This window comes from Staurois parvus, unplaced genomic scaffold (genome assembly GCF_062004578.1).
Source record: "Staurois parvus isolate SC_StPar_1 unplaced genomic scaffold, SC_StPar_1.0 ptg000818l, whole genome shotgun sequence".
In the NCBI taxonomy this organism is placed as follows: Eukaryota; Metazoa; Chordata; class Amphibia; order Anura; family Ranidae; genus Staurois; species Staurois parvus.
In genome coordinates this window covers 11,480,846-11,505,096 of record NW_028318614.1, presented here as the reverse complement: position 1 = coordinate 11,505,096, position 24,251 = coordinate 11,480,846, and the positions used below count along the sequence as shown (strand labels likewise).

General features: G+C 41.4%; 1 protein-coding gene across 3 annotated transcripts in view; it reads right to left on the bottom strand.

The window, feature by feature from the left end:
- The window catches only part of LSP1 (lymphocyte specific protein 1), a 156,757-nt gene that overhangs the window by 77,478 nt on the left and 55,028 nt on the right, over window positions 1-24,251 (bottom strand). For all 3 annotated transcript variants that reach the window (XM_089655069.1, XM_089655068.1, XM_089655070.1), the window contains exons 2-3: window positions 11,918-12,058; window positions 3,785-4,031 (exon numbers count right to left, since the gene is read on the bottom strand). In XM_089655069.1, coding sequence (XP_089511195.1) covers window positions 3,785-4,031; window positions 11,918-12,058 — 388 coding nt within the window. The remainder of the gene's footprint in view (window positions 1-3,784; window positions 4,032-11,917; window positions 12,059-24,251) is intronic.

Below are 24,251 nucleotides of genomic sequence, written 5' to 3'. Positions count from 1 at the left end.
TGGAGGGATGTTTTTACACGCAGCATGGTGCCTTTTGTGACTCCATAGATGTCAATGGAACCGCTTAAAAAACACATTTACAAAGTATGTAAGTTTTGGTGTCTTTTTGGTGCGTTTTTTTCTGCCTGACAAAAGACACCTCCTCCGAGCAACACAACACATCCTAAAAACACAAAACACATTAACAACACATCAAAAACACACATGAAAAAATGCAAAACGCACTGAAGAAAAGCAATACACATGATAGAAAAATGCAAAACGCGTGATGGAAAATGCATCAACCGCACTTGCATAGATGTGAACCTAGCTACAGAGCCTAATCCAAAGGTGTTTTGTTCCATAACACAGTTCCTTTAAAAGTTACAATATTTACTATAAATACAGTATTGGCAACATTGTGTGTGTTACACAAGACCTTCAGAAGTCAGCTTTTTCATACTGTGTACAAAATAACAACGTTTTGGGTTTCTCATTCTTTTTTCTCTATTTGGTTAGAACACATGAGTACACACAATGAACACATTTTTTGTCACTGTGTGTGGCATGGTTCGATAATTCAGATGGTTCAGCAGGGACTGGCCAATTTCGATCTATGCATGGGCAGGGAGGTTGTACAGAAGTCGATCCACCAATCAACTTCTGTACAACCGCCATATCAGATTTTCCCTGCTCGATTAGTGCTGCAGGCTAAAGCCTGCAACTCTATTCAGTGTATTTTGATGGTGGGGAAGCCTTCCTGTTGTCAGAGTACAATAGATCAGCTGGAGGATTCCCCAATCCACCCTGAATGTGTTGATGGGGGAGTTGGGTCAGTTTTTTTTCATTCAACTTACTAGTTGAACAAAAAAAAAAAAAATCATTTCTGGGCTGCCTAATGCTATATGGCACATTGTTAAAGAATGTTACTCTTGTTTGACAACAAACATTTTTTTTTCGTTCAGAATGCTGATGAGATTGGTGAGATTAATACACAGCTCAAAGGAGGCCCACAGACCTGAGATGGCAGTTATCCAGCCCTGCTTTAGACAGCATTAAAGAGGAACTTAGCGAAGTTTTTAAAATTAAAAAAAAAAATCAGCCAATACAAATACTGTAGCTGCTAACGTTTAAAAATTAGGTCCTCAACCAGTCTAAAGATTCCAGCACTGTCATCTAGCAGCTGATTCTTTCAACTGCTGTGGGTCCCTGGTGCCATCATCTTGGATATGGGGGCCAGCTGAGACTTCCCGATAAACCACAGTTGGCTCCCCACTGCCCATGTGCAAGATCGCAAATGCGAGTTGGCTGGAGGAATCCAAAATTGTGCCATTCATGGATCTGACAGGTTAGAATACCCTTCTAATCAAAGTTGAGTGATATCTCATATCATCCTACATCCATCTGACTTTTTTCCACCTATAGCTCCACCTGCATTACACCCTATAGTATTTTACATACAATTCAACTTAAAGCTGGCCATGCACATGGCAATCTACTGGGGATTGCAAATATGATCTAAAGCAGGGGTCCTCTAACTGCGTGAAAAGAGATTCACAGAAAAGCGGTTACATAATGGACAGAAAGCGATACTCAAAGTAATTAAAAAAAGGATTTATTTATTTCAGGTATTTATATAGTGCTGTCAATTTACGCAGCGATTTAGACATATTGAACATTCACATCAGTCCCTAACCTTCAAGGGGTGTACAATCTAAGGTCCCTAACTCACATTCATACATACACATACTAGGGACAAGTTACACAGGATCCAATTAACCTACCAGCATGTCTTTGGAGTATTACACAATACACATATGGACATATAAAAGGTAAATACCTCAGTTAGCCATCACCTCAGTATGAGATAATACATCAAAGTATGACCTAAAATCACTTAAAACAGACGTCATGACCGGTCAAAGTAATGAAGTGCTGCAAATATAGTGACAGCTGGTCTAATACATTTGCAGCACTGACACAATAGTTACACTGCCATGCAGGGGGGTTTCAAAAAATTGTACCAAAAAAATGGCATAACAGTCAATGCAGTATATGGCTGATCGTAAGTACCAGACAATGGATATAGTAGCCCAATAAAACCTAAACAGGTATATATTAACGGTTGAGAGATCTATAGAGACAATCTACCTCCACAACCACTAGCTGGGTAATAACCAGAACAGGTAGTAGTTATGGTAGGCTATGGTCTCTATATATCTCTCAACAGTTAATATATACCTGTTTAGGTTTTATTGGGCTACTATATCCATTGTCTGGTACTTACGATCAGCCATATACTGCATTGACTGTTATGCCATTTTTTTTATACAATTTTTTGAAACACCCCCTGCATGGCGGTGTAACCATTGTGTCAGTGCTGAAAATGTATTAGACCAGCTGTCACTATATTTGCAGCCCTTCATTACTTTGACCGGTCATAACGTCTGTTTTTAAGTGATTTTAGATCATACTTTGATGTATTATCTCATACTGAGGTGATGGCTAACTGAGGTATTTACCTTATATGTCCATATGTGTATTGTGTAATAAAGCATCATTTTTTTAATTACTTTGAGTATCGCTTTCTGTCCATTATGTAACCACTTTTCTGTGAATCTCTTTTCACTTTTTTTAGTTTTGCTGAATGTTTTTTTGGTTACTGGGCAGATAATGTACGTTTAGCGATACGTGTTATTTATAAGCCCTTTATTTTTCTAATTTTACTAGTCCTCTAACTGCGGCCCGTGGGCAGGATGTGACCCTTTGCTTGCCCTTATCCGGCCCTTGGGCCAATGACACTATAATGGGATGCTATTCCTTCCACTGACACCAAAGATGGAGAAGTTATTCTCCCACTGACACCAGTTATGGGGAACTATTCCTCCCACTGACATCAACGATGTAATTTTTTTAATACCCATTGACTATCAAGCCTTTGGCACGGTTTACTCCCATCAATGCCAGGGAATTTTCTACTCCCACTGACCATAGTCTGGCCCCAATAAAAATTGAAGGGCAACACACTGGCCCTTTGTTTTGAATGTTTGGAGTCCCCTGGTCTAAAGGAATTGCTGGAAACTATAGCCTAGTACACATGGGCTGAATATTAGGCGGCATAGGCCGGTTCAATAAAAAAAGTCCGACATTCAGCCCGTGTCTACGTCGGCTGGCCAAACAGAAGCTGGCATTTAGGCCTGCCAATCGGCATCTGATCAGCACTCCCAGCCAATGGCTAAGAGTGCTGATCAGTGTACTCAGGCGGGGGAGATGGATATTGGATTGTTAGTACAGCGGCTCCTCCTGAGTTCTGCAGTTTTTTTTTCATTCAGCCCATTGAGTTGAATGAGAAAAAAAAAACGCTAGTGTGTGCCAGGCTTAAGTCTTCTGTCAAGCACGTGTTCACTAGACCACCAGAGTTTGGTCGACTAAAAAGTTGAAACAGGGTAATAGATTTACAGCTTACCTAAAGTTTATTTGAAGATTGAATTGAAAAGGTGAAAAGGCTACGTCAATTTCATTAAAAGTGATCAGATTTCTCTGCCCAGTTGAATGGGTCAATCTTGATCCCATTTTCTTACGGTAAATCACAACCACCACTTTATGTCCTCCATTGCTTTGTGATTTCCATAAAAATGGAAACAAAAATTCAATTACTCAAATAAATTGCCACATATATGGCCAGCTTAGAGTAGTTAAACTGTATTTTTATTTCTGACTACCGTCAATAAAATCTATGGTGAACCTTGGATACAGCATTGGCCATTAGGAACCTCCTCAGAGTTGTTTTACATTGTTCTAGTACCTCTACTTCTTCATTACGAGTTGTCCCCTCATCTTCTTCCTCCACCTGTGCTTCTGTGTTGCATGTATGAAGCTCCTCCATGGCTCTGGTCTGCTCTGTCTGTTCCTCCTCTGTAAATCTGGGCTCTTCTCTCTCCTCTGCGGCCTGCGCAGCTCCTCTCTGCTTCCTCTGCTCCAATTTCTGAGACCAGTCACTGAATCCCTCATCCTCCTCCGTCTCCCAGGGACCAGCTGGCTTCAGCCCCACACTGAAAAGCACAGAACATAAATATGACTTTATAGAAAACAATTCCCTTCTCTCATCTGCCCTTCTAGGATAGACCATCTGCAGAAAAAACAGAATGATCTCATTTGTATTCTTAATTCATTCTTTTAGTTTTTTTACTGAACCGTGACACATACAGCACTACAGAACACATAGAAAGCGTGTTTGCATCATGTGATATCTTCGATTAAACTTTATTAAAAAAGTATACAGTATCTCAGTCTCAAAAGTAGAAGACAAAAGTGCATAAATGTTCCTTTCAAGGTGAGATACGGTCAATCCTCTGAATAAAGATGACCAACTGGCAGACTTGTTTAACAAATGTAATCACTTTCCTAAATCGTGACTTACACGTTTTTAGGGCAAACCCTCTTCCTCAGGGATCTACGAAAGAGGGTTTGCCCCTGAAATGCATAAGCCACATTTGAGGCAACGATTACATGTTGTTGAATGCACTTTGGGGGCTAAAAATATGCATGCATCATACATACTGGGGGGTACAACTGGGGAATCAATGGTGGAGAAGGATCTGGGAGTTCTGGCAGACCACAAGCTTAATAATGACATGCAATGCCAAGCTGCGGTTTCCAAAGTGAGCAAAATCCTCTCTTGTATTAAAAGAGGTATAGACTCCAGAGAGAGAGATATCATAATACCCCGGCACAAATCATTAGTAAGACCTCATCTGGAATATGCAGTTCAGTTTTGGGCACCAATTCACAAAACGAACATTGGGGAACTGGAGAAAGTACAGAGAAGGGCAACCAAAGTGATACGAGGCATGGAGGAGATCAGCTATGAGGAAAGATTAGAGGAACTGAAATTATTCTCTCTTGAGAAGAGGAGATTAAGGGGGGATATAATCAACATGTATAAATACATCAGTAGTTTATATAGTGAACTCGGTGTAGAGCTATTCTCCCTGAGGTCATCACAGAGGACAAGGGGGCACACTTTACTTCTGGAGGAAAAGAAATATAATCTCCAGACACGGAAAGGTTTCTTCACAGTGAGAGCTGTGAAAATGTGGAATAGACTCCCTCAAGAGTTGGTTCTGGCCAGCTCAGTGGGTTGCTTTAAAAAAGGCCTGGATTCTTTCTTAGATACACAGAATATAACTGGTTACTAACATTCATAGGTAAAGTTGATCCAGGGAATATCCTATTTCCTCTTGGGGGATCAGGAAGGAATTTGTTTCCCTGCAGAAGCAAATTGCTGGGTGTTTTTGCCTTTCTCTGGATCAACTGTGGGTATAGGATCTTAACTTTTTTTTTTTATGGTTGAACTGGATGGAATTTTGTCTTTTTTTCAGCCAGACTAACTATGTAACGATCAATGGATCCAGCAATTGGTTATTCACAAGCGATTGAGCAAGCAAAAGGAAAGAAAAGAGTAGCAGACTGTTAAGTTATCCAAACATTACATATAACAAAAAATTGTAAATCAATAAAATCTACAAACAATTTTTAAATATCATTCATAAAAAGGTGCTGGATGGGATAAAATATATGATTGAGACATTAAAACAGTTGTATTTGCAAAAAAAGTATATATATATGCACATTTTGGCCATATTGAACATGTAAAAGGTTGCTTGATCTGTCTGGGCCTATCTTAAACCTTGGCCTGTAATGGATTTGGCTGTTCTATGTGTACATGCATAGATCGCGCTAGGAGGCAATAGAAACAGTTATATGATGACCGCAGGAATATGCAGAATGTGGGCATGAGGTTGGGCTCTTCCATTGCATTTGCTCAAAACCTAAACACACAATAACTGGACAGGGAAGTCCCCTGTGTACTCATACAAGGTCTATCCTATGATCAAGTCTAAAGCTGCCCATGGATAGTATGGACCTGGTATTCTTTAAAGTAAATTTTTTTCTTAAGGTGACAACTCTCCCTCACTTCCTGTCCTCTCCTCCACTGAGCAAATTTCCTTCACTAATAGCACTTTCTGTAACACAATCTACTGAATTGGCCAAAAACCTGGAACCTGTTTGATACTTTTCGTTCAGACTGCAGGCTCAGTGAAAGAAATTTGTGTATGGGCAATCTTAAAGCGTATTTCCCCTTTTGCAGTCAAATCTGAAAAAAAATTATTTTTTTTCCCCTTTTACCATTTCCAAGGAGAAGACACAACAGGGTTGATTCTAAAGCTGGCCATATGTGGATCAAATTTTGGCCGTGTCAGTGGGGACTGGCCACGGTTTGATCCATGTATGAGCTAGCTGAGTATCCAAGTTAATCCATCAATCAACTTGGGTTCAACCAGTCTGTTGTTTTTTTATGTGACTACTGCCAGGCACTATAGGTGCTGAAGGAAAGAAAATCAAATCATCTATGGGCAGGTTAAAGCAGTAGTAAACCGCCAAAAAAAAGAAAAGAAAGTTTCTCTGCAAAATAATGTCATAATGTGCTAGTATGCATAGTATACTAACACATTATGAAAGACTTACCTTAGAAGGAGTGAGCTAACTCTGTGTGGGGACATTAACAACCAATACAGTCATTAACATCCAACACAGGAGAGGGGTTTCTAAATATTATCCCTTTGTTGGGACAGACAGTGTTCAAATCTAATTTACAGCTTCTAATGAAGTACTGTGAACAGTACAGTGTTAATTATGTTAAACATTAGTCCATTACCCCCTCCTAAATATTACATAGCAGGGAGATCATGGAAGGATTTCTTAAGTAATCAAAAAGCAATTAAAATGGTAATCAGCAATAATTTTTTTTTGTCTTATTTTACATGATGTTAATGGGAACTTATAACAAACATAAAGTAAGCTGCAAAAGTGGAAATACACTTTAAATGGGATGAACTTGTATATTGGCTCTATGGAAAGAAAGTAGTGGAAAACTTCTGGAGACAACCTCCTGGAAGTGCAGCTGTGGATTAAGCAATCACGCACACAATCCTAGCAAACAAACCACATCTCAGCTTGACAACACATGGGAGAAGAATCCTCCAAACTGGGATGGATGATTCTGCAATCTCATTTTAACTTGATACAAATACAAACAAGAGATTAGTATTCAAAGACCTCAAAAAGCTGCAGGTTTCCAATTCCTGGAAGTCCAACTGGCTGAGATAAACTGGCCAAACACGAGGAAATCTTATTTAAGACTCAACAAATGATCTGGTATCTCCAAACTATTTTTAAGCAACAAACATAATGTTGTACACTGTGGGATGATTGTTCCTCTACCAAGGCAGGCAGGATCTGAAGGACTTCTGATTTTTTTTTCAAGCTAGATCTTGGTAAAGTTGGCCATACATGGTTAGATTTACATTTGATCATATGTAGAAAAATTGTTTGTCAGAACTTTCTTACTTGCCAATAAAGTCAAATAATTTTGTTCTTAAGCCCTTAAAATGTCATTCAGACCTGCTATTTGAAAGGAATCCCAGATGTATTAAAGCCGGGGTGTCAAACGGGCGGACCACCAACTGCAAAACTACAAGTCCCATCATGCCTCTGCCTTTGGGAGTCATGCTTGTAACTGTCAATCTTGCATTGCCTCATGGGACTTGTAGTTTGGCAACAGCTGGAGGGTCACCAGTTTGACACTCGTGTATTAAAGCATCCTTAACCAATTCAATACCGGGAAATTTTACACCTTCCTGCCCAGGCCAGTTTTCAGGTTTCAGCGCTCTCACACTTTGAATGACAATTGCGTGGTCATACAACATTGTACCCAAACTAAAATTTTATAATTTTCTTCACACAACTACAGCTTTCTTTTGGTGGTATTTAATCACCGCTGGGGTTTTTATTTTTTGCTAAATTAACAAAAAAAACAAAAATTTTGAAAAAAAAAAAGTTTTTCTTTGTTTCTGTTATAAAAGTTTGCAAATAAATAATTGTTCTTCATAAATTTAGGCCGAGATGTATTCTGCTACATGTGTTTGGTGAAAATAACCCAAATTAGGATGTATTTTTTAGTTTGTAGGAAAGTTATAGAGTGCACAAACTATGGTATAGATCTGAATATTGATCAATCCTGAAGTACTGACAGCCAATCTAATTTCTTGAGGTCCAAGAATGTCAGAATAGTACAGATCTCCTCCAAATGACCCCTTTTTGCAAAGTAGACAGTCCAACGTGCTTCATAAGAGGCATGGCGAGTTTTTTGAAGTTGTATTTTTTTTTGTCATAATTTTTCGGAAAATGAAAAAATTAAAAAAAATTAAAATATTTTTTTTTTCATATTGTCACCAGTGCAGTACAGCGTCATCATATAACTGGCATGGCGGTGATCAGAGACACTGACTGGTGACAGTATGAAAAAAAAAAATATATATATATATATTTTTTTTATTTGTTTTATTTTTTTATTATTTTCTATTAATTTTTTTTACTTTTTTTTAAGATTTTTTTTTCATATTTCACTATGACCAAAGTAGTACAATGTTACCATAGTAACATTGTACTACTTTGGGGAAGTGATCAGTATTTTTTTTTTTTTACACAATTTGCTTAAAGCAAAGAATTACTTTGCTATAAGCAAGCATTTACCTGAATGACATCGATTCATTCAGGGTTTTTTTTTTTTTTTTTTTTTTTGTGCTTAGCTGTGATTTGGCCACAGCTAATCACATGACATGTCCATGTGACTTGCTGTGACCATTCACAGCTAAACACTAGTATACAATGGATGGCATGAATGAAGCCATCCATTGTATACAACTTTCGTGTGACCTGCTGTGATTGGCCACAGCAGGCCACATGGTACAGGCAACGGGGCCCATACTCAGATCTGTCATCGGCCGTGTCCGAGGTACACGGCCGGTGACAGATCGCGCCGCTGCGCCGCTCTGCAGGAGCGCAATCTGCGCATGTGCGGGAGGACGCCGTATGGCGTCCACCCGGAACGCTGATAACATTTGCCGCCTGCCTTTCGGCCATAGGCGGGCGGCAAATGGTTAAACTTCACCTTTAGCAACATGTTGCATATTACACCCGCATTTAGAGAATAACATGTAAAATGTTGCCAAGCACCACCTTCACCTAACCCCCTGAGCCCCCCCCATGAGCGGAGATTCCTCTCCCCTGCAACCACTGTCACTTTTAAAATTGATGTGGCTGCGTGGGGCTCCACTGCACAACCGCGCCATTCATTCAGAGAGATCTGTGAAAGAATAAACTACAAGTCCTGTCTGCCATCGCGGTAGAAGGACTTGTAGTTCTCAGTAGAACACAAGTGCAGTAATCAGAGCATTTTTAGTCTATTAACACTTCCTTCAGCTTCCTAACTGAAAGCCCATACAGAGGTACAGGCAGAGAGCTATAGGAAGAGTCTGCAGGAGCCCGACACTGCACCCGTGATCTACAGATCATGGGTGCAATGTTTTGCAGGCTCCTGTGGAAAAAATTATAAATGCACATTTTCTCCTGAAAAACATAGGCATTTATTATTTTATTTTTAAAGGTGAACTTAGAGCTTAGTGAACCTATAGAGGAACTAAAGGCACAATTACTTACTTTAGTTTCAACAGTCTGAAGCCTGCAAGGTCTCTTACCGGAGCCGGCATCTTCTCCCCAGTGTCTTCCGGGTGACAATCCTCAGTTGTATCGATTGGTGAACAGGCAGGTAAAACTACTTTATTGCAGAAGAGACACTGCATGTGTCTTCTGCAATAAAAAGCCTACTGGTTCCCAATTTTTTTTATATTTAGCCCTTAGTCCAGGTTTAACAGGTTTTATTAGAATATGTGCAATTTTTCCCAAAAGAAAACCACATTCACAGATAGAATTTAATTCATTGCGAAAAATTTTCCATCCTGCTCCTAATTATTTTGTCACTACATCCAAAAGCTAATCGATTTGACTCCACTAGCCATTAGAAAATCAAATGAACATTTTGAAAAGCAACATTTTTGTACAAAATTCTACTGGTGTATGGCCAGCTTTAAGGCTAGGTTCACATCTGTGCGGGTGGTGCCGCTGTGGATCTGCACGAAAATCCGTGCAGCCACACCACCCGCACAGAGAAATGCAGACACGCGGGCAGGTGCCATTAGTTCTAATGGCACGCCGCCCGCACTCAATGTGGATAGGGGAATCCTTCTCACCGAGTTATTGTATTCTGGCAGCAGGGAGACTTCTCTCCTGTCAAAATACACTGATCAGTACTGCTGGCAATGGCCAGCGGCATGGATCAATCAGGAAAACCCCACAGGCTTTTTTCCTGATCGATCATACGTGGATCAAAATTCGGCCGATCTCTGTTGAACCAGATAAATTTTGATCCATGTATGGCCAGCTTAACTAGGCTGGGTGTATGTAAACCCTAACCATGGGCTGATAAATATATAATAGTAATGCATTTTATCACAGTTTTACTAGTGCAAAAACTACCTGTTGATCTTGTCAGAAATGCAGATCTGTTCTGTGCTCTCTGCCTGTGTTATATCAAAGAGACTATTTAGCCCTCCCAGTTCCGCTCTTGGACTACAAGTCAACTGATCCCTATGCTGCAGATAAGAAGACGGAGAGTGGTTGAGTAGTTCAGTAAAAGAAAATGGGCAGGGCTGACACCAATCAGTTTTCATAGTTTCTAAAGAGACTGGCGCCCAATTTCTTCCACCCCACAAAGGATTCCACTGTGAGGTCTGAAATGCTAGCCCACTGAGCTGCCAATACAAAGGGAAATTAAGAACTTAGTGAATTTTTGGCAAATCAACTGGTACTTTTCTGTATTTACAGAGTCGTTAAAGTGATAAAACATGAGAAAATGTGGATATATTGCATGTACTGCATATGTGTTTTTATTTTGCCTTGACATATGCTTCAAATAGGATGAGGGTCACATAGTAGGTCCACAAAACCTCTAATCACGTAACAATTTTGATCCCTTGATACCATCCTCAAGAAAAAAATTTGGATTGACTATATCTTTGGATTGACTACAGTATACCTTCTGATTAAAGGATAATTTCACCTTTTGACCAAAATAATAAATGTACATTTTTTTGCAGGTAAAAAAAAAAAAGTGCATTTATTATTTTTCGTTGCAGGAGCCTGTAAAGCATTGCACCAGCGATCAGCAAATCGCTGGTACCATGCAGGTCTCCTGCAGACCTGTCAGTATATCTGCTTGCTTGTACTGGATGTACAGACAAGCAGATACACTGACAGGAAGAATCAATTAACTCATTGAGAACTACAAGCCAAAAGCCGCCATTGGCTCCCACTGCGCTCTCTATCACAGTCTGTGAGTCAATAAAGAGAGAAAGGAGTATGAATAGACACTCAGAGCAGCGGCTTGGGTATGAGCCTGCTTGGGTGCCTCCATAGCAAGCTGCTTGCTCTGGGGGCACTCAGCAGGAAGGAGGGGCCATGAGCCTTTAATATGACTTTAAAGTGAATTTCAAGCCAAAAATGTTGTTTCTAGTTTTGGTTAGTGTAGGGAAGGAGTAGAACTCCTGTAAAATTTTTACTGCTATCCCTGACACCAATAGGGAAATATACCCTGACTTCTTGCCCAGATGACAACAGTTTCACCGGACAGGGAGAATCTGAAAAAGGAAAAAAAGACAGAAATAAATATCTGACAGTTGTTCTAGCCTCCCCTTACTCTACTATAAAAAGCATTTTTATTTCTGTCTGTGTTGCAGTTGGAAAGTCCCTCTCCTTCCTGTCTGTAGACCTACGTACGCCTTCTCCATACTTCTGAACCATGCATCCTTCCACTTGCATAAGCCTTAGTCTGCACCTGGTGATACAGTGAGGACAGCACCCATCAGATAAGTTTGGTAAGTTCTTTGAGATGTGTGCCCAACGAAGAGCGTTACTAGGGGATCATGCATGGGTGACGGGTATGTAGGGAACAGGGAGTGAATTTTGTGCACATTCTTACTGGTTATCTGTCTGCATGCAGTTCTCATCATCCAGGTCGTCTGGAGACTGTCCTTCACTGCCCAGATGCTGCTGTCTCTCTCTTCTACGACGTTCCCGTGCTGCTTCCTCCTCGTCTTCCACACTCCACTGAGTGGTCAATCTGCCATACATAAGAGAATACAAGAACACTATATAAGAAGACTGCTCAGCTACTATATGATCTTTCCTGAAGGCTAAAAGTTGTCAGTGGTGGAGGCTCTCATTCCCTAAGAGAAAATAGGGGCGCCAAACTAAGTGCAGCATATTAGTAATTTATTGCAAGGTAAAATTATTAGCAACTCACTAGACATAAGTTGATAAAAGGCATGTCACCCTCGTACGGGGTCCTGAAGGATCCAGGAGCCGGTATGCGGCACAGCAAGTCTGGGCATCCGGATGGTGGCTGAGAGCAGGTCCTCTGAGGCTCAGGAAGCGGCCAGCCACGATGATGGAACCAGCCTGGAACGCAAATGGCGCTGGAGAGGACGTGACGTCAGACGTCGGTGCGTGATGATGTGAAACAAGGGGCGGTAGGCTTTTCGAAGTGTAACTTCTTCTTCAGACCTCTGAAGAAGAAGCTACGCTTCAGAGGTCTGAAAAAGAAGCTACGCTTCGAAACGCGTTACCGCCCCGTTTCACGTCATCACACACTGAAAAAAAAAAGCTTGAAAGGTGTTAGCTAGAGTGTTGGCCACTGTAGTACACACTGATCACTCCAAATAAGCACAGGAGGAATTTTTTCGTTGGTTTCATTACAGTACTGTTGATGGGTTAACTTTCTGTGGTTTAGTTACGGTCATGTACTACGCAGGCACGAGATCGAGTGGTGCATGCTGGGATAGCCAGCAGCACCAATTCCAGGAAGTAAAGACCTGCAGGCTTCAGTTGCCCACAGCTATCATGGCTCCTGCCTGCTCCCGAGATCCTGGTAAAGTTTAACTTATTTTAAAGTAATTACAATGCTATTATGAATTACTATATCCAATTGTTAATGCTAATGTAAAGGAAATAGTTGATCTGCTTGTAAAAAAAATATATTTTGGGGACTGGAGCTCCGCTTTAAAGCTCTCCAATCAGCAAAAATCATGAGTCTAGATTGTAAGCTCCTTGAGGACAGGGATTGATGTGAATGTACAGTATGTAAAGCACAGAATTGATGGCGCTATATAAATACCTGAAATAAATACCGGTAAATAAAACAGTGGCTACGAACACATTTTATTTATTCTCATACCAAGGGTCACTTTAATATTACTCATTTATATTGCTGTATTTTTTTTTTTTCAGAAGGAAATCCAAAAGTGAACCTCCCACCTGTATCTGGCCTTTTTAACATCCCCAGAAGGGTGTGTTATCAGTGAATGAAGACTGGCAGCAGAGCAGCAGTGACATTGGCTGCTGTGTCCCTGCACACCCTGTCCACTCCCAGATATCTGAGTCTTCTGGCATCGTACACATGCGAGTTCTCACGCATCTGCATCCTGCTGACCCCTGACCATCACATCCAGGGGTTGAGCGGTATTCACGTAATGATACAGTTTGCACATGTAACTATTAGCTCCTAATGGGCACAGTATTCCCTTTGAGTTTCTATGTGCACAGCTCACTGTGTACCCAAATCCTACTGACAGTCATGTTCTACTATTCACCCAACAACTTTGTAAAGGAAGCTTACAGCTAAAACACTGTAACCTTTCAACATAATTTTGTACTTCTCACTTGCTTTGTAAGCAATTTGTACTGTGATGTGTCATATGTTGGTGCTATATAAATAACTGGAAATAATAGATTAACAATACAGGGCATTCATTTCATGGAATTAGTAGACTAAATGATTGAAACTAGGCTGATAAGGTATCTCCTTGAGAACAATAGATATATCAGCCCATCCTGAAACACACCACTATGTGTCATGGAAGATGGATAGAGGGGGGTTAGGTATGGTCAATTACTTCCTTTCCTCTTCTCAGTTAGAAAAAAAGGTAAGGTATGCCCATTGTACAGAGATTTCCCAGACAAGGTGTCCCATAACGAGTGATAATGATGGTTGAAAGTAATTGTTAGCTTCCCTCCCACTAGGATAGCCCTGGATGGTTCATTCTATACCAGATGTGACATATCTAGTAAAAATGGGCTATTTATAACTTGGGCCACATACACTACGATTTGAATGGGCAATGTCCTTTAGATTATTATTGTTGTTTTTATTATACAGGATTTATATAGTGCCAACAGTTTGCACAGCGCTTCACAATGTGAGGGCAAACAGTGCAATTACAATACAATTGAATACAGGAAGAATCAGAGGGTCCTGCTCGTTAGAGCTTACAATCTAAAAGGGGAGGGTAAAGTGATACCAAAAAGGTAATAATTGTGGAGTATGAGCTGATGGAGAAAATACACGTACAGTTGTTAGGAGGCAGGATAGGCTTCTTTGAAAAGTTTTCAGGGATCACCTAAAAGTGGACAGAGTAGGAGATAGTCGGACAGATTGGGGTAGGGATTTCCATAGAATGAGAGAGGCTCAAGAGAAGTTCTACAGGCAAGCATGGGAGGAGGTGACAAGGGAACTAGAGAGCAGGAGGTCTTGGGAGGAATTAAGAAAGCCATTTGGTTAGTATTTTGAGACTAGGTTAGTGATGTAGCTGGGGGCTGAGTTGTGGATGGCTTTGTAAGTTGTTGTTAGCATTTTGAATTTTAATTGTTGGGTGAGCGGCAGCCAGTGCAGGGATTTTCAGAGAGGGGTGGCAGGCACTAAACGGTTGGTAAGGTGGATGAGTCTGGCAGCAGCATTCATGATGGACTGGAGGGGGGATAGCCTATGTAAAGGTAAGCCAATGAGAGGGGAGTTGCAGTAGTCGAGGTGAGTGAACCTGGGAGTGAATTAGGAGCTTTGTCATTGGTTAGGAAGGGGCGTATTCTGGAGATGTTGTGGGGTTGAGACGGCAAGCTTTGGAAAGTGATTGGATGTGGGGCTGAAAGAAGAGTTCGGAGTCCAGGATTACTCCTAGCACCCTGGCATGCGGGGATGGGTTGATGGTTGTGCCATTGATCTTGACAGAGAAGCCAGGGGAAGGGGCATTTGGAGGAGGAAATATTAGGAGACTGGTTATGGATAGATTGAGTTTGAGGAAATGGTGTGACATCCAGACGGATATGTCGGCCAGTAAGTTAGTGGTGAGTGAGGAGACTGATGTTGTGAGCTGAGGGGTAGAGAGATAGATTTGGGTGTCGTCAGCGTAGAAATGCTATTGAAAGCCATGGGAGGCTGTCAGCTGACCCAGGGAGGTGGTGTAGATTAAGAATAGGAGAGGTCCAAGAACAGAACCAAGTCTTTGGAGTGTGGAAGGAAGCTGGTGTACCTGGAGGAAACCCATGCAGACACAGGGAGAACATGCAAACTCCAGGCAGGTGGTGCAGTGGTTGGGATTTGAACCAACGACCCTATTACTGCCAGGTGGAAGTGCTAACCATTTAGTCACTGGGCTGCCCGCCATAGAACAGGACGTATGTTACTAATAGGATTGCCAAGTAAAAATATAGAAATAAAGCTGGATTAAAAAAATAATAATAATAATGCAGCCCCAACATTGAAGCACTGGTATGCTACAATAAATTACATTTCTGTTCTTGGGTTGGAACAGACTTTAGTTAGCATTGTAAACTTACTGGTTCTTTAAGCTTCAGGTCTAGCTGCTCCATTTAACATTATCATCCGGAGGTCTGGTGGACACATGCCAGCAGCTGACCTTTCATGCATGCCGTCAAAACTTGGCATGGTGTTTGTAAAGGATGTAATACTTAACAGTGGCTTGTTGAGAGATAAAGCGGAATAAGCCAAAGCTGTGAAGAAATTAATGATGCTCTGAGCTGGTCACAGAGCAGATGAGGGTGTAATACTCTGCAGATTCAGCAGGCTGATTCATCCTCTGTTGTTAAGGGGTGTGAATGAAAAACAGAAGAACTGACACGTAACCATATAACCCCTCCAGGACTTGGATTCACAGCATTATGCTGCAAGTATACTGGCCGGAGTACAACACGCAGAAGTGTGCTTTTATGTAAAAGGGGTACCAACCCTAAATCTGCTCCATACAAAGAAACACATCCAATAATAACAATTACAGATGTAAAATGTACATGCACAGCTTAACATATTGTACTCTTTAGGCCTCATTCACAAAGGCATATAGTCTGTGAATGGGCCATGCGTTTATGTGGCTGGAGCCACCAGGTGATGCATGTTCACCCTGTAGCCCATTCACATCTACCAACCCTAAACCTGCTCCATACAAAGAAACACATCCAATAATAACAATTACAGATGTAAAATGTACATGCACGGCTTAACATATTGTACTCTTTAGGCCTCATTCACAAAGGCATATAGTCTGTGAATGGGCCATGCGTTTATGTGGCTGGAGCCACCAGGTGATGCATGTTCACCCTGTAGCCCATTCACATCTACCAACCCTAAACCTGCTCCATACAAAGAAACACATCCAATAATAACAATTACAGATGTAAAATGTACATGCAAGGCTTAACATATTTTACTCTTTATGCCTCATTCACACAGGCATACAGTCTGTGAATGGGCCATGCGTTTATGTGGCTGGAGCCACCAGGTAGCTCATTCACATCTATGAAGATATAGCAGTTGCATGGACACAGCCACAGATTTTGCAAAAATATTGCCATTTTGGAGTTAACAGGGACACAATTAATAGGTGGAATGTGCTTTAAATAGATGCTGTTGCAGAAAGCTATTTGTGAAAGAAGCCAATACATACTCAGCTTTCCCAGTGGTCATGCCTCCGAACCCCTCTCTGATTGCTAGAACTGGACTTCAGGGAGTGCTGACCTCTCAGATCCTCTGCATCTCTCACTGGATCCTCCCTTTGACCTCATGTCACCCATGTTTCCTGGAGTAATAGAAGGTCAGAAGGAGGAGGCGGTGAGAGCTGTGGGGGGCCCAAAGGGGTTGACTTCAGGGTACCCGTTCTTGTGATCACAACAGTGTTTGGGGTGTGGGCCTCAGAAAAGGTGTATACTTTCCGTCTTTTTTTTTATAGATTACAACTTTTCAACCCCCTCTGGGTGATTAATGTACGTTGAAAGGATTTTAACAAACTTGATACCTTTTGCTGCTCTGAATAAATAGCTGTTTGTTTCACCGGACAGATTGCAGTCAGATTCTGAATGGGAGGGACTAGTTCATTATAATCAGCTGGTAAACGCTCAGCATTCTAATGAGAAAAGCTGCATCCCTTTAGAAATATTTAACCCTTGGGGAGTTTCCTACCAAAACTGAAATTTCTATTGCACTCAGTGCCTAAAATTTGACTTGTATTTTAGTGCAAACGTCTGGGAAAATCAGTTAGCCAAAGATGAAATACACAAAAACAGAAAATAAACTAAACTACTCTAAAACACATTCCAGTTAAAACAATCTAAAAAAAAAGTCACACTCTCTACATAAAGAAGAATTAAAATAATTTTGCTATAATCACTACATTCATCCCTAATAAGCTTAGAAAGTGCTCAGAAATGGTTATGGGAATTTTCTAAATAAACAGACCATGTATTCTGCAAACCAGCACCAGATATTCATAAACATGAGAAAAGCTTGGCTGTCCAATTGATCAAGCTACAGTCAACTGGACTGGTTTTAGAAATGTGTCTGACTGCTACTGTTCCTGCAGAGGAGCTGAATGTGGAACTATCTGTCCAAGCCTTTCTTCCTATGTCCTTGAGGTGTCAGTTCAAGCCTTTACCAGTCTATAATAAAAGTATGAAAAAACACCCCCCAATTCTTGTAGAAGAGGGAAGGAGGGGTGGAGAGGAGGGAAGTTGCTGTAGAGCAGGGGTGTCAAACTGGTGGCCCTCCAGCTGTTGCCAAACTAAAAGTCCCATGAGGCATTGCAAGATTGACAGTTACAAGCATGACTCCCAAGCATGATGGTACTTGTAGTTTCGCAACAACTGGAGGGCCACCAGTTTGACATCCCTGCTCTACAGCAACTTCCCTCCTCTCCACCCCTCCTTTCCTCCTCTACAATAATTGGGTGGTATTTGTTTGTTTTTTTATTTACCTTTTTTTTTTTTTTTTTTTTTTTTTTAAACAACAGCATGGCCCCCTGCCCCTTAATGCGCGTTATGAGAACCAGGAAAAGCCGTAAGGTGTCTTGATGATGTCACAAGCAAGATGGCGGCCCAGGACCCAGCGGTGTCTGTTGACAAAAGGATGTCAACTGGACAACGCTGGATCTGGTGGCTGGGTGTGTATCTGAACTGTGCTTAGAACACCAGCTAGGCAGGGGCAGACAAAAGGAAAATGTGTGTGGGGGGGGGGGTTACACTGAAGGTCCTCTTTAAAGCTCTGGTAAGCTGGTCCCATTGTTGCCTCAGGTGCTGGCTCTCACAGCTCTTATGTAGCAAAAAGTCAAGGCAGAGCCTCGCGCTGTCAAAATCAAACCATGGTGCTTTATTCAATGTTGCTGCTGCGTTCCACCCCGCCTGGGCTTAATTGTAGAAGTAGGCCAATTGGGGTTAAATGCGTCAAAGGGGTGAGGTCTAGGCAGGGACTGTGTTTCTGAAGCCTGAAACATGGAATAAAGCACCATGGTTTGATTTTGACAATGTGCAGTCCACACCTTGCTCCTCCTTCCCCCTCCTTTCTAAAACAAAAAAGTGGGGTGTCCGTCCATGTCCAGCTCAAAGCTCATGTCTAAAGTCCTTTTGACTGCTCTCAGGAGACTCAAACAATTAAGCAGTTTAGAAAATCTGTCCCTAAAGCCTGGTACACACGGGTTAACTTTCAGTCCATGTGTCTATTCAACAGAAGCTGGTCTAACGACCGCTTTCTGAGGAACAGGCTTCAAGTAGCATGGAAGTTGGGATCTCTACTGCTGTGCTATTGTATTCTGACAAGGGGACTCCACCCACTGTGCTGAAAAACCAGCATTCAATTAGTGCATGCAGCCAATGGCTGCAAGCACTGATCATTGTATTCTTGCGGGAGGGGGTGGAGTCCCCTTGTCAGAATAGAATAGCACAGCAGTAGAGATCCCAGCTTCCATGCTACTTGAATTGATGCATGGATCTGTAATTCTCTTTTTATTCTACCTGCTGGTTGAATGAAAGAACCTCGGTGTGTACCCAGCTTTAACACTATTGTTCCTCTCTGTAATAAACAGGATCTTTCAATTTGTACCCGTAATAACAAGCCCCCCTCGCTCGTAACTTATATAGCCAAGCTATTAACCTTTAAAGTAGAACTAAACCCTCCGTCCTTTACAGCCAAGGAATCTGCCATCTAAGGCTGGCCATAGACGGGCCGTTTATAGGCCGAATTGTCGGCCGACAAACAAAAAATCGGTCGTTGCTGCCATGGATGCTGCCACCAATGCTTACGAAAAATGCCCATTTTCTGTGGATTTTCCAGCATGACCGATAAAAAGAAACAAGAAGATCCGCGAAAAATGGCAGACGGCATTGCCCCACTAACGGTGTGAATATCGGCCGATTTTTCGTTCGGACGAAAATTCGGCCGATAAACGACCCGTCTATGGCCTGCATTAGCTTCTGTTTGATCTGCAGTTGCCATGGTGTTGCACATGTTATCAGTTATGATGCCAGCCATTTGATGGTTGAGATCACAAGCATCTGTAAAGGTTACCGTTCACAGCATGCCTTGAATGTAACTGTTCTGGGATGCAATTCAATTGTTGGGTGTAGTTCTGCTTTAAATGGCCTGCATGCTGCAATCAGTGCTCAAAAGAGATTACATCACATGTGGACATTGCCCACCCTTATGCAGGCCATAGACGGGTCGTTTTTCGGCCGAATTTTCGTCCGACCAAAAACATCGGCCGATATTCACATCGTTAAGTGGGGCAATGCTGTCGGCCGTTTTTCACAGATCTTCTCGTTTCTTTTTATCGGTCATGCTGGAAAATCTACGAAAAACGTCCGTTTTCCGTAAGCATTAGTGGCAACATCCATAGCAGCAACGACCGATTTTTCGTTTATCGGCCGACAATTCGGCCGATAAGCGGCCCGTCTATGGCTAGCCTTAAGCTGGCCATAAATAAGTTCGTTTTTTTTTATAGCTGGCTGGCTAACAAAAAAACAAACAAAATCAACTGGATTCCCCAATCTACACATTCGGAAGGAGTTGATCACTAGGTCGACTCCTCTTGACTGGAAATGGCCATAGATAGCTAAAGATTTGGCCAGTCCCTGCTGAGCCGGCCAAGTTTTGATCCATCAATGGCCAGTTTAAGTAGTGTTTTATACGATTACTTTGCCTTAATCATCTATATTATACCATAAAGCAAAGTCTTATAAATTATAACAAAAGAACCCACAAAGCATGCCAAACGCACACATATGGCTGCATTACTGACATAACAGTACAAACATGCGGTGACACACAGTATACGTACAAACCCCGAGTGTCTGAGGATCCCTGGAATGTAGCCAAAGCATTTATCACCGGCTGTATCTTTAGGGGTTTACAAAAAGATTAAAGATATATAAACAGACCTCACAGTGTCACTTTACTTCACTCCAGCAACTGAGTTTACTGGCTGCTGAATCACAGGCACTACGCCAGACATTATTAATAATGCAGCACAGCAAATCGTGACAAGTACTATTACCTCCATCATGTGTGTACCCTGGTATACGTACACAGCAAATCATGACAAGTACTATTACCTCCATCATGTGTGTACCCTGGTATACGTACACAGCAAATCATGACAAGTACCATTACCTCCATCATGTGTGTACCCTGGTATACGTACACAGCAAATCATGACATGTACCATTACCTCCATCATGTGTGTACCCTGGTATACGTACACAGCAAATCATGACAAGTACCATTACCTCCATCATGTGTGTACCCTGGTATACGTACACAGCAAATCGTGACAAGTACCATTACCACCATCATGTGTGTACCCTGGTATACATACAGAGCAAATTGTGACAAGTACCATTACCTCCATCATGTGTGTACCCTGGTATACATACACAGCAAATCGTGACAAGTACCATTACCTCCATCATGTGTGTACCCTGGTATACATACACAGCAAATCATGACAAGTACCATTACCTCCATCATATGTGTACCCTGGTATACATACACAGCAAATCATGACAAGTACCATTACCTCCATCATGTGTGTACCCCTGTATACATACACAGCAAATCGTGACAAGTACTATTACCACCATCATGTTGAACCCATAACCTGTTAAAGATTCTGTATATACCCCTACAGAACACACCGTGCACAGTCCACATGTATTTATCTGCTGCTTCACTACACACAGGAAACAGGAACTTTGTTATCAAGAAAAGACATAGAGTTTAACCATAAATGCAGCTACAAACTTATAAACACTGCCATCTACTGGCTGAAGAATATATCTCTACTGAATACTGATGTTGATGTAGTTGTACAAAAATACATGAACAATGTATTCCAACATTATCACATATGTGCCATGGTAGACGTACACAGCAAATTTCATGATACATTAGCAATTTGGAGCTCGTCAGCACAGAACTCCAGGTGCACAGTTTGATGCCCCACTCTATTGCCCTCCTTCATAATAACCCTTCCTGTAACCCTCGCACTGACGTTTCCAGTAAACCTAACACTTACACTGACCCTTCTTGTAACATAACCCTAACACTCACACTAACCCACTGACACTCCCTGTGACACCAACACTACCTCTAACTCTACACTATCCCTGTACCCCTCTGTGTAACTTAAATACTACCTCCCCGCAATCTAACATATATCCTTACACACACACACACACCTATCCCATAATACTAACCCTAGCACTCTCTCTAAGCCTAGCCTTCATTCTGCCTATAACCAAATTACTTAACCCACATCTCCTAACACTAACACTCATAATAGATTGTAAGCTCCAAGAAGCAGGGCCCTCCTATCCCTCTTGTATTGAACTGTATTGGTCATGTATTGTCTCCGGTTATATTGTAAAGCGCTGAGCTATACAAATCCTGTATAATAATAATAATACTCCATTAATGCCCTACACTCACCCCTAATAGCCCATACATTATGATTACTTTTTCGTTCAACCAGTTGGTTGAACAAAAGAAAATACCTCGATTCCCACATCCACACATTCAATGTGAATGGGGTAATCCCTCTTACTGAGGTATTGTATTACAAAAGTGGGGAGCCTTCCCTTCCATCAGAATATAATGATCAGTGTTGCCGGCTATAGCTGGCAGCACTGATCATTCGGGAAAAACTCAACAGGCTGATTGTACACAAGTTGATTAATAGATTGATTTGTGTGCAACCAGCCTGCGCGTTTATGGATCACAATTCAGCCAGTCCCTGTTGAATCAGCTGAATTTCAGTCTACATATGGTCAGCCTAACTCATCTTTCTAATCTTAACACTAGCCTTTATGGTTCCCCTGCCTGTAACCTTAAGGTCCCTTTCATATGGGGCGGACTCTGCTTTGCTCAGCAGGAGATCGGACCGCTGAACCCCTGCTGCCGTTTGCTCCATTATGCATGGCCGCAGCTCCCTGTGCTCTATGGGCGGCCGGGTGTAAACGAACCAGCTGTGTGTTTACACTCGACTGCCCTTTGATCCGATCTACCTACATGGAGGGGAATGGATCTCCTTCCTTTTTTTAGTAGACTGGAACAGATTGGAGGTAGGTATAAACGGACACAAGTTTGTGTAAACTTCATGGAATCAATGCATTGCCACAACACACACAGTAACCCACATAACATGTACAGCGCTGAGCAAACTATTGGCGCTATATAAATACTGTATAATAATAATAATAATAACATGCATTACCATATTACCATTCATTCTGAATGCCCTCCCTCCCCCCTAAAGTGCTCAAGAAACACACTTGCATTGTAGCAAGCCACTATGCATGGCAATGCAACAGTACTGCATTCTTAGCGTTGCAGGGGTTAATGCTGGCCATACACTGGTAGATTTTTATTACGTTCATACAAAAAATCTGGGTATAATATTCAATATTGCCAACAGAAACTTGAATAAAAATGAAAATGAAAGTGATTTAAATTGAAAGTCATTCAAAATGTTGCTTGCATTTACCATTTGATTTTGATATGAATGGAATTTCCCAAACGAAAATCCCCATTTGCTATTAGAACTTTGTTTGAGATAAATTTTCCATCTTGCTCCTTTTCTGATCACTATGGTCAAAAATGAATGTCAATTTGACACCATCGAAATATTTTTCATAAAATGAACATTTTCAGATGACATTCTACTGGTATATGACCAGTTTTACAGATAAAGGGTTATGGTGCAGGTTATTGAAGGGTTAAATCCTAATTCCTACAGTTGGATTAAAGCCGACCACACTCTTTTAAGAAACCAGACAAAATTTGAGCCCACTGAACATCCTTCAATCTGAACATCAAAAGGAGCCAGGCAGAAAATTGTCGACTGAACAGTGGCTGCATCCACTCAGATGCAGCTACTGTTCAGGTATTGTGACAGCCGACACCTTCAGCTCCATATAGTACAACAGAGAGAATGGTGGAATCTATAGATTTCTCCGGTTCATCCTGGAAGGCTGAACAAAAAAAATCTTACAGCTTTTGTGTTATGATGCAGGTTACCGGAGGGTTAAGTGTTATGTAGAACTCATGGGACATCAATTAGTTCCCAACAGCAAAAACGGACTTAAACTGGCCATACACTAGTAGAATATCATTGAAAAATTTTCACTTTAAGAACGTTCATTCATTTTGTAATCTTTACTGAGGTCAAATCGTTTCGACCCAATTGATGTGTTTGTTTACGACTCAAGTGATATGAAAATACAAAGGGGCACAATGGAAATTTTTCAATTTCCAACCGTTAATGGGGTTTTCATTTGGGAAAATACATCAATTTCAAAATCAAAAATTAAAAGCAAACACAATTTTGAAGTACTTTCAGTACTGTGGCAGTGTGTCATCAGCTTTCCTTAATTTTTACTCCATTCTAATATAGTCTTTCCTCCCCTATATACTCCCTATGACACCTATACACACAGGAGTGGAGGACATACATTGGTACCTGGCTATTCGACTTCCTCCATTCTGCCACCTCTTGTGCCTGACATTCCATCACATCCTCTCCACATTCCCCCACATGGATTCTTCCTTCCTCCTCATCAACATGCATGATGTTTCCCACCATTGCTACAGCCCTCCCAGCTCATTCATTCCCATCAATTGCAAGTCCTTCACCAAATACAATTTC